Here is a 12,138-nt window from a genome sequence, read left to right on the forward strand (position 1 = left end):
ACGTCTGGACCCCGAGAGCGTCATAGGCTATGTTGTGAGGTGAAATTTTAACCCCGCGCTTTCCAATTCACCAAACAATTTTGCCCCTATCTACATAATGGGGAAAAAATGAAAGGAAAAGTGTTGGAGGCAAATTAACAGCTGCCAGATGTGAACAAGGGGGACTTAAAGAATGAGAGCGATGGCGCCAAAGAGTATATACTGTACAGTTGCTTAGGTGGGGCCCCAACATGGGATAATCACCACACCACCACGGGGATATGAACACACACACAAAATGCGCCACACACTACCACGTGCTCGAACACATATACCACCCTCAGCGCACATTTCACCACACATACACCAACCTCGCCACATAAAAGTAGAAACACAAAAGTCGCCGTTCAAAACTCGCCACGCGCAAAACTCTCCACACGTGCAAAACTCACCTCATGGAAAACTTGCCACACGCAAAACTTGCACACGCAGAAAAATTGCCACATGCACAAAAGTTGCAACACATGCAAAAGTTGCCTCACACAAAACTTGCACATACTCAAAAGGCACCACACAAAACTCGCCACGCGCAAAACTTGCTGCACACAACTTGCTACACTAACCTGTCACATGCAACTCGACACACAAAAAGTTGCTACACGCATGTCGCCACACAAAACTCATCTCACAAAAGTCCCTACATGCATGTCGCCACACGCAACTCAACACACACAACATGACACACGAAACTCGCCCTAAAACACACACAAGTCTGGTATTATCCTTCAAAAATAAAAATCTGATTAATAAGCAGACAAACTACAAGAGCAACAAATGTACCATATAGGAATCCGGCAGCTGTCAGTCACATGACCAGTCTATTATGTGTATGTGTGAGCTAATATATACTGCCAGGGGGTGGGCTTACTGTTGGCTGGGGATTTATCAGGCTGCCATTTTAGCTTACAAATACTGAGGTAAAAATACTGACCAAATAACGTGTGAACGAGGGCTAATACAGGAGGAGATGACATACAGATATATACTATATACAGGAGGAGATGACACACAGGTATATACTATTTACAGGGGAGATGACACAGGTATATACTATATACAGGAGGAGATGACACACAGATATATACTATATACAGGAGAGATGACACAGGTATATACTATATAGAGGATGAGATGACATACAGGTACATACTACATACAGGAGGAGATGACACACAGGTATATACTATATACAGGAGCAGATTACCTACAGGTATATAGTATATACAGGAGGAGATGACATACAGGTATATGCTATGTATAGGAGGAGATGACATACAGGTATATACTATATACAGGAGGAGATGACACACAGATATATACTATATATAGGTGAGATGACACACAGGTATATACTATATACAGGAGATTACATACAGGTATATCTAATATATAAAGCTGAATGTGTGTATGTATGTATGTATGTATGTGTGTATGTGTGTATGTATGTATGTGTGTATGTATGTATGTATGTATGTATGTATGTATGTATGTATGTATGTATGTATGTATGTATGCATGCATGCATGCATGCATGCATGTCCGGGATTGGCATCTGCACCGTCGCAGCTACAGCCACAAAATTTTGCACAGTCACACGTCTGGACCCCGAGAGCGTCATAGGCTATGTTGTGAGGTGAAATTTTAACCCCGCGCTTTCCAATTCACCAAACAATTTTGCCCCTATCTACATAATGGGGAAAAAGTGAAGGGAAAAGTGTTGGAGGAAAATTGACAGCTGCCAGATGTGAACAATGGGGACTTAAAGAATGAGAGCGATGGCGCCAAAGAGTATATACCGTACAGTTGCTAAGGTGGGGCCCCGACATGGGATACTCACCACACACGGGGATATGAACACAAACACAAAATGCGCCACACACTACCACGTGCTTGAACACATATACGACCCTCAGCACACATTTCACCACACACACACCAACCTCGCCACATAAAAGTCGAAACACAAAAGTCACCACTCAAAACTCGCAAAACTCGCTACATGCAAAACTCGCCATATGCAAAACTAGGCTCACGCAAAACTCGCCACACGTGCAAAACTCACCTCATGCAAAACTTGCACACACAGAAAAATTGCCACATGTACAAAAGTTGCACCACATGCAAAAGTTGCCTCACACAAAACTTGCACATACTCAAAACGCACCACACATAAAACTCGCCACGCGCAAAACTCGCCATGCACAAATCTTGCTGCACACAACTTGCTACACTAACCTGTCACATGCAACTCGACACACAAAATGTTGCTACACGCATGTCGCCACACAAAACTCATCTCACAAAAGTCGCTACATGCATGTCACCACACGCAACTCAACACACACAACTTGACACCTGAAACTCGCCCTAAAACACACACAAGTCTGGTATCCTTCAAAAATAAAAATCTGATTAATAAGCAGCTACAAGAGCAACAAATGTACCATATAGGAAATACGGCAGCTGTCAGTCACATGACCTGTCTATTATGTGTATGTGTGAGCTAATATATACTGCCAGGGGGAGGGCTTCCTGTTGGCTGGGGATTTATCAGGCTGCCAATAGCAACCAATCACAGCTCAGCTTCTATTTTGCTACAGTTAATTAACCTGAGCTCTGATTGGTTAATATAGACAACAAAGACATTCTCAGTATAACAAAGCTAATATATGTTGTGAAATGCTTCTATTAGCCTAGTTTTTGCCTTTTAATAATTACATTTCTATCTATTTGTTTTGTGGTTTTTGTGTGCAGAATAAATTTTTGTTAACACATTCTATTTTGCTAACAGCAGTCATTAACCCGGGCGAAGCTGGGTAGTACAGCTAGTAACTGAATAAATTCCAAAATGAATTTGACCCCTCTAAAAAGGTGTTGTGAGGCACAGCTTTGGTTTCAATGCAGAATATAAGAGTGTGGATTTAGTCAAACTATTTGTCAGATTTAGAAAAACCTGACATGGGCTTTTATTTTTGGATAGATCTGTAGGATGGTAGTGGGATGGATCTCTCCCTCCACTCCAGGTCTTGGGTTTGTCCCATGTCCATGATTCCCATTTAAGCTTTCAGGTTTGGGTAGGTCAGTGTTATGTTTGCAAGCAGCAGTGCAGAAGGCTCTGCACAGGACAGGTCTGTGTGAGACTGAACACAGGCCAGAACCAGAGAAAGCAGAGCTATTGATGCACCCAAGAGTGATACGGCGGTGCAGTCGCCCACGGTAACAGTTTGATATGGATGTCCTGGCTGTGATTCGGAGGATAATGTTAGCCTTTATTTTTAGAGTTTTGAAAATAAAAGATGTTTAAGTGGAGCTTCCTCAGGTCACTGCCTCATTGCTGCATGGACACTAAATCCGCTGACTTACAGAATAAAAAAAATTAAAGCTTAATCATGCTATAGCCCATTAAGTAATATTAATATGTGGTGGTCACTATTTAGAGACCTCTGTCGATCAAACTGAGCAATCCTGCCCCTTAGTTTGAGCGCCCACTGAGGGTATGATGCTCTGGGACACCCAACAACAAAGACTATCAAATAATCGTTTATGACAGAAGCAAAAAAAAAAAAAAAAGCATTCAAAGATGTTCTTGTGCTAATTTATGGTGCACTATTCCTCCAACACCGGTAGAGGCCACATAGTGTCCAAAGCGACTGTTGGTTTCATTTAAATGACTGGCTCTGTCTGCAAGAATCCTGTTTTGGGGGGGGGGGGGGATTGTGACAAACAGTCGCAGAGTACTGCACTAGTGTGAACAGAGCCTCAGTGCAGATTTTAATGCAGTTTTTCCACACTATCCATTGCTATGGGTGAAACCCACAATGAATATCCAAACTGCAGTGCAAGGTCTGTGTTGCTGCTGATGGAGATACTGCAGCATAACTGCCTGGTTTAAGCTATACAGAGAATAAAGGTATTCGAGAAAGTACAAGGTAAGAAATGCCTGGCAGACAATACAAGTCCCCGTACATACACATTCATCTGAAGCTCGTACCTTTGATTTGAAAGCCGGTTGGATTTTTTTAAGAGCTTGGAGTAACTTTATCTCCACCGCAGCTTTCTCCGACTCATCACCATCAGCGAACACATCGAAGATTGCATCTAGAGCCCCTCCAAATACTACCAAGGAAAAATCATTTGTTGCAACTCCAAGGAGGAAGTTTCCAATCAGCTGGAAATAATAAAAATAAATTGTATTTAGCCATTAAGTCTACACTTATAAAAGTCCAGAAATCCATTATATGATGGAACAAGACAGGGCAGTAAGTCTCAGACGTGCCAATAGAGGAGTTCCTGCAACATTATGAGCTACGTGTAGTTTCCACAGGTGTTAATATGGCAGAAGGAGACTGTAGATGTCGATCCCATCAGAAATCTGCCAATGCTCAAAAGATGGCCGCAGTGTTTGACACGAGAACATCAGGTATCATAACTGACACTTATAAGAAAACGGATTTTATTGCACTGTCATGAATGAAAGAATGAATGAATGAATGAATGAATGCATGCACAGGGCGGTATTATAGGTCTGCTTTATAATGGAGCTGTCCAAAAATTATTGGCCTCTGTAGCAGCTGTATATATGTAGGTTGTCCTGGCCCTTCAGCGGGTATCTGTATACACAGTCCCAGAAAGGAGTCCTTATGACAGATGCACACGAGCTGATGACTTTGCCTCCTTATCTCCAGCCCCATTGTGACCTGAACTAGCAGCAGGATGGAAGCCATTGATGCTGTTAGTTTATGTCACGGGATCAGACCGGAAATTGCAAAAACAATATGGACAAGTAAAGAAGTCTGCAAAATGGTCACTGTAGTGTACCTTCAGTGTGTCAGCCGTGTTGTCGCCCTTTGCCAGCACGCTGCCAGTGACACCGATGACGCTGACTGCGTTCACCCTGGTACTGGCGTTACTGCTCTGCACACAGGCGTCAGCGAAGCTCATTACCTGCTCTGGGGTCATACACTGCAAGAAACAAAAGAATTCCCAAACTAGAAATGAGGACATTAAAGGGGTGAGGTCATGACAGGTCATCAATATCAGACCGGTAGGGGTCCAACAGCCCCCTCCCCACCAATTTTCTTATCAGCTCCTATTCAGATACATGGCAGCTGATGTGTAATACTATGAGCCAACAACTGCTGATCGGTCAGGGGGCTGGGTGTCAGACATCTAGCTTTGACCTATCCAAACAACTCATCATCAATATTATAAACCATGACAACCCTGGAAATATTTCTATTTTGTCTAAGGCCCGTTTTTCATCCGTTTGGTAGAACAGACTATTACCTGTGGTATTCCCTTGGATGCCATTGTCTGCAGTAATGCCCGCACTGCGCTGGACGCGGCCTCTAAAAATTCTTCCTGTTTTGGGCCATCTAATGAAACAGACATACAGAAAATGAATGAACATCAGCACTAAAGACTGACATATGGCGGAGTCTTACTGTAATGAGCCTCAGCTGCAATAACTGGGCAGAAGTGGCGCTATTTCTGGTGAGGAAGGGGAATAAAGATTTGTTTTCCACCACCACAAGTTATGCACCGGTCACCACAACTGCTATTTCTTTTTATCCCACTTGTTATCTGCGTGCATTCATGGCAGAGCTATGATCAACAGACAATCCATGTAACCCCTCTTGATCTGCGGTGCACAGGTACTGCCCTGGGATGGAGCCACCTCTGAAGACAAGCCCACCCTTTGTCAGTATGTCAGCGGTAAGATACAGTCCACACTGCAGCCATGTTTCTTGGGCCTAATCAAGAATTTCATGTCTGCCATCTTGTTAGGATCACCTCTTGCCCTAGGGCTGCTAGACAGGCTATAACTTACTGATCGGTGGCGGTCCGACCACTGGGATCATTATAAAATGGAGCAGATCGGACACCTGGAAGACGCTTCATTCATTCTCTATGTGGCAGGTGGAAAAAGTGTACAAGCCCCTTCTGGAAAATGAAGAGGTTGAGCTCCATTCTAAAGGGGGTATAAGCGCCGATCTGTGAGGGTCCCAACCACCAGCAAGTTATGCTGCTCTGTGGATACATGATAACTCATTTTCATTGAACAACCCCTTTAAAAGGGAGAAGAAAAACATGGCTTCCTTCTTCCATAAAGAGTGTCACACCTGTCTACAGTTTATGTTTCGTATTGCAGCTCTGCAACATTCACTTCAATATCACACGCTAGCGGTAGACCGGCATCGCTGTTTTTGGGCAAAGCCAGCCATGTTTTTATCATCCCAATCAACCCCTTCACAAAACTTCTTAACAAACCTGTTTGAGTGAAGACCAACTGTGAAAGATGCTGAGCGAGCTCCTGGAGTGCGGACGCTCCTCCTAAACACTCAGTGTCCACCATAGACAAGATGTTGTGCAGGCAGGTCAGGGCTCTGTGCTGGACGGTGGACATCCTAGATACAGAGAAGACACTTTACTACTCATATGCATCACTGGGGAAAACGCTGCAGGACTCCATGGCTTCGTCCATCAGTTACCGTCCAGATAAAAGCTAAAATATTGTGGGATCAGCTCTGGAAGCGTACCTGTCCTGTGTGTATATGGGGAGAAGCTAATTCTGCCCTTTATATGGCTTGTATCCGCTCTATAGTTCTCTGTCGTCACTGAGCTGGAAGGTGAAGGCAAGCTGCGGAGATCATTCCCATACACAGCGCCCACAGACATGAGAGAGCCCTGCGTCTATAAAGATACCGCTATATGTACATAGACACAGCAGCTTAGTCTCCTCTCCATACACCTCAACAGTCAGCTGCAGCCTGATCCCTCAGTGATAGACCTTTGTTTTGACCAAGGCAAATTCTAGTTGTTTTTCAGAGTGACTCGTAAGATGGCTCATAAGTGGAGAAAAACAGGATTTCTCCAATATTACAAACATTCTTGTCTGCACTATTGATTAATCGAAAGTTTGTCGAAATGACACTAATAAACATTACAGTACAGACAACCAATATTTTCATAGAAACTGACACTTTTCCCATCCAAACCCTAAAAGAAAAAACAAAATTACTTTGTAATTAATGGTTTCCATGCGGAGTGGCGTCTACATAGTTGTAAAGCAGCATCATCTGGGAAACGAGTTTTTTCAAGCACCTAACGGGCACAAAAAAAAAAAAAAAGAAATATGTATAGATCTTAAGCCATTTTACTATTAGTGCGTAAGAACAGGTTACCATTATTAAGGGAAAAATAAGAAAAAAAAGCTAGAATATATAAAATCTTAAATGAAAGTGATATTACAGTCACCGTACAAGGTGTGTTCTGGCCCCATAGGGCTGAAGGTGCTTTCACACTGCGTTCTTGCTCATGTTCAGTGATCCTGTTGGGGCTTACTGACAAACCCCGTGCAAAACAGAATTTGGACATATACAGTGACGGGGCCATGGACTAGAATGGTGCCAACATAGTCAACGTGTGCACTATTTTCCATCATTTCTGGGCGTGCATGCCTACTAGAGTAGACTACGTCTGAGTGTCCGCCTCCAGTAGACGTACAAGCCCAAAAAATGATTACATCATAGCACATGTTCACTCTGTTGGCACATTACAGTCTAAGGCCCCGTTGGCGCATACGACAGAATCCCGTTTTTATTTTTAGGGGGGGTTCAGACAAAAATGACCAAAGAACGTGGATAAAAGCGCAGTGTGAGGAGCCCAAGAGTTAAGGCTGAGTAACAACTGGCTGGTTATGTCTCGTGGGATCAGAGTGCTGGAGACTACATGCACACTATTTTAGCCGGCACCTTTTTTGGGATGGTGTGGTTCAGGAGAGCAGAGTGGACTTCAGCAGACAGGCACAGCGGTGACATAAGCTCGCCTCCGTCCGCTATTGATTTTTCTAGACCCAGTTCGCTCTCGTCGCTGCTAGAAAGTTCCTCCCATTCATCATCAGATGGCTCTGGAAGACATGTATGCTGTCGTTAGTGCACACCATAGTACAAATGAGGCACATTGACCCAGGTCATAATCTATGGCTGTCAGACAGGAGCCCTGAGAACCGCCTCCTACCTCCCGGCATCCATCTCTCTTCTTTTGATTAGCTGGCCTGGTGCAATGTCACATATACATCACCCCACAATGATAACATGGGTCAGGCCAGCAAATCAGAAGAAGAGCCGTGGATGCCAGGAGGTGGCTCTCATCAGACTACGATGGAGGTTCTGCCAATCAATCTGTACAAACCCGGTCATCAATAGGCAGCGATTTATGTCAATCTAGAAGGGGACTTCATTTACTGGCAGGTTGGTTTACAGTGAATGGTGAGATCAGGAGAGAGAGAACTGGAGGAAGAAGCAGATTTGTTTCTCGTAAGATTGATGATAATTTTTCTTATATGCACTTGGGCTATTGATTTATGCAAAGTTTGTGGAAATACCAATGCCCATTTAATGTCTATACTATTACAGCACAGCCTACTAATGTTTTGCACATTAGAATAACGAGGGGTCAAATTGGGGGTTATATCTTGGAGAAGGGAAGGTGACATTTGTGACATCAAGAATGGTCCCCCTGAGGTCTCCTACAGGGCTTCTTGGATTTACGACGCTTTCCCCCTTGATCATCTCGCTGCCTATTCCCTAACTTCGCAATTGCTTTTTAGAAATCCGAGCTCACAACTCAAAATTTAAAAGAAACATAAGACAAAAATGAAAAAACCTGTTCACACTATAGTCTAAATCTGACGATGGGCATCCATTGCTTGTCTGCAGAGTGCAAACATTTCCAATTTCACATGTTAGTTGATTTTGTACCTTTTTTTCCCTATTATGTGCACACTTTTGGCAAAAGTTAAAAACCTTAATAAGCTCGGTGCTTGGATGCTCTAAAGAATTCATAATCTTTACAAGAGTGGACAACTCTTCGTTTTACCAGAGAACAATCTGCATTTTTAAGCTCTGATCATTTTTTTTTTCTGTTTTCAGGGAGCCCTGTGTAGCATTCATCTAGTTTGTGTGGATCATACTGGGGAGCAGTTTATGCTCTTATGCAGCCCGATTTCAAGTGGAAGATTAAATGATTAGGGCATATATTAAAGAGCTAAGTCAATTAAAAAAAAAAAAGGAACAGTTACATGGGATGATAATTAGGTTCTGAAAACCCACCAATCCAAAGAACAGGGCACTGTGGCTCCCCATCGGCACTGCGGTTCTGCTCATAGTCTATGGTCTACTGGATTAAGCCAGGCTCTCTCATTCCACACAGTCCCATAGACCATGAACAGAGCAGTGGTCCCTATCCTGGACTGATGATCTATTCATACAGGATTCAGAATCATGCACTTGTTCCTTATTCACTGACCATCACTACAGCACATGTTCACGATCATCTCCAGCGCAGATTTCTGAGCCACCAGTAGGAAAGACGCTTGTCTAAGTTCTTCATGTGACACCTAACAAAATAAAACAGAACCCATTGTATGAGCAAATTAGTTGGGGAAAATAAAGCGTAGACGTACAGGTAGATATCACAAAAGTCAGTTTTATCAAAGGGACCTCCCGGCTCTCCTTATATGTCGGCTTTAGTAAAAAACTGCATAAAGTATTGTGCAGTTCTTAGATCTCTTCCTCCGGCATTCCTCCTGGAAATAAATAAAGGAACTGACAACAGGGTGGATATGTGACACTGTCCAATCAGTGCCGTCAGACCGCGTGCCCCACTTTTGATCAGGTTAATGTTCACAAAATTGGCAGAAACCCTCTTAAAACCTAATAAAATGTCCTAACAAAACCTAAAGGACTGTACCAGACATTATGGAGAGGTCTCACACACCACGCAGGAACATGCAATGGAACGTACTGGGACCAAGTCTGAGAAATTATCCCGATTCTGCTCTCTGGCAGTGCCATCTCCCATCCCTTCGTCCTCATTCGGAGAGGATTCTTCCAGACTTGATGTGGCCTCTTCCAGGTCGGATTCGGTGGCCGCAGCCTTCAGGCGAATGGATTCTGCGTCTTTCATCTGTATAATAAACTGCCCTGCGTCCTGGGAGAGGACTTCTGCTAGGATCCTTAACATGGCATTGATGGAGTCGGCCTGGCTGCAAGAAGGGATCCGGTCTTTGATGTTCCACACGGTACCTGCAACATAGAATAGGTGATCGTTGGGGGCAAAGAGTGCAGGGGTCTCGGGTCCAACCTCTGCTCCATTCTAGAGGACTAAAGATGGCAGATAACCAAGTACAGCACTATCTCCATTAGTTCTATAGACAATAAATGGAACAATGCACATGCATGACTAATAGGGGACACAGGATTCCCATCCTCCTGATCTACCAAAGATCCCTAATGATCAGAAACCCTTTTAAAGCATCTAGATGTCGAAGAGGTGGGGGATACCGGTGAGGGTCACTCTAATAATCAGGGCGAGAATGGACGTATATTGTACAGACCCAAGTTACATCGCCCTCCACACCTTTTCTAACCTGCGATTAATGTCTGCAGCAGTCTCATCTCCATGGTTGTGGCAGGAGTCATCAGCACGTTCTCCAACATCTGCAGAGCAGAAGCATGGAGAGAGGCCAGAAGCTCCGGATTATCTTCTGTAACCGTCTGCAGGCAGTAAGCTGTGGAGGAACGTTTTCAGAAAGACAGAAAAAAAAAAAATCAATCAAAAAGGAAGAAAAATGTTTCCCATAGACCTGACCGGACTCACCTGCCGACACTGACAGCTCCAAGTTGCTTGGGAACTTGCTTAAGCAGCGGATAACAATCTCCACACAGTTTTCTTTGTTAAAGATCGTCAAAGCCTTACTGTTACTTTCACTGTGACAGATATGGGGGAAATAAAAGCGCATGCAGTTATTGATAACGGAGCAGTGCAGTCCGATCAGGTGACATGGGACTTACGTCTACACCCAAACCTTGCGCTGCACAATGCATAATTCATCCTGCAATTGTGATAAATATCATCCACGTACTGAGGGAAAAAAATATTAAGTGGAAATTCACCTGTGGAGTGGTGTCAGATCTGCAGCAAGTCAGTTTCTGCTAAGGATTCTCACTGCAGATGTGGCGTACAGTCCGGGGTGCACCCGCCTAATGCTAACGCACACAGTCCGGGGTGCACCCGCCTAATGCTAACGCACACAGTCCGGGGTGCACCCGCCTAATGCTAACGCACACAGTCCGGGGTGCACCCGCCTAATGCTAACGCACACAGTCCGGGGTGCACCCGCCTAATGCTAACGCACACAGTCCGGGGTGCACCCGGCTAATGCTAACGCACACAGTCCGGGGTGCACCCGGCTAATGCTAACGCACACAGTCCGGGGTGCACCCGCCTAAATTCTAACGCACACAGTCCGGGGTGCAACCACCTGATCCTAATGCACACAGTTACCAAACCTACACTCCTCAACATACCAAGGAGGACACATGGTGGAATTTGAGAAATCACAGGCTGGATAGACACGTTATTGATAGACGTGCAGGGACAAGCACAAGTAAACTGCTGTGGAGACGGGCCCCACATACACAGGCTGGGTCACTAGTGATCTGCTAGGCTCTCGCCTTTCCGCCTGTGTAGTAAGGTATTGGGGTCTGAGCTACTGCGTCACTACCATTATCACCATTCTAGGGACGCTGAATAAACAGATCCACTCACCAGACGTTCCACAGAATATTCACAGCTTGGGTTGCAATATCTTCAACTTGGTTTTTGGTCAAGTCTTTACTGTTTGTTGCCGGCTCCAAGTTTGCGTCTAAGCTGATGGCACACTGCACCAAAACATCAGACAGAAAGCAGCAGTCAGTCACCTCCCAGGGAGGGGGGTCTGGCAACTCTTCACATTGTAACATGGAAAGTGAAAGAATATCGGACTACGCCAGTGGTCCTAAGACGATGCTGGCTTGTGAGCCAAATTCAGAAGGGACAGGTAGTGTCCTGCCACAGTGCATACCCAAAGCAATAGTAACACACAGGGGTCGGACTTGAGGGGCAGGAGTCTATCAGAACGTAATCATTTGGAGTACAGACGCTGGCAGCGATGGGTCCGCTCAGCACCTGGGTCTCACTAAGGGCTCATTCAGATGTCACTGATTTCTTCACACTTAAATGGTCCAGGTTTCATAAATGTTTTGGAGTTTGGTC

At 44.5% G+C, this 12,138-nt stretch overlaps 1 protein-coding gene across 1 annotated transcript in view; it reads right to left on the minus strand.

The window, feature by feature from the left end:
* Positions 1-12,138, minus strand: part of HEATR3 (HEAT repeat containing 3) — a 29,844-nt gene that overhangs the window by 8,224 nt on the left and 9,482 nt on the right. The window contains exons 4-14 of the mRNA XM_077288225.1: positions 11,653-11,765; positions 10,702-10,811; positions 10,472-10,612; positions 9,847-10,127; positions 9,349-9,439; positions 7,794-7,948; positions 7,061-7,143; positions 6,310-6,446; positions 5,326-5,414; positions 4,858-5,001; positions 4,031-4,207 (exon numbers count right to left, since the gene is read on the minus strand). Of these exons, the coding sequence (XP_077144340.1) occupies positions 4,031-4,207; positions 4,858-5,001; positions 5,326-5,414; positions 6,310-6,446; positions 7,061-7,143; positions 7,794-7,948; positions 9,349-9,439; positions 9,847-10,127; positions 10,472-10,612; positions 10,702-10,811; positions 11,653-11,765 (1,521 nt within the window). The remainder of the gene's footprint in view (positions 1-4,030; positions 4,208-4,857; positions 5,002-5,325; positions 5,415-6,309; positions 6,447-7,060; positions 7,144-7,793; positions 7,949-9,348; positions 9,440-9,846; positions 10,128-10,471; positions 10,613-10,701; positions 10,812-11,652; positions 11,766-12,138) is intronic.

The sequence above is a fragment of the Ranitomeya variabilis genome, chromosome 2 (assembly GCF_051348905.1).
Source record: "Ranitomeya variabilis isolate aRanVar5 chromosome 2, aRanVar5.hap1, whole genome shotgun sequence".
NCBI lineage: Eukaryota > Metazoa > Chordata > Amphibia > Anura > Dendrobatidae > Ranitomeya > Ranitomeya variabilis.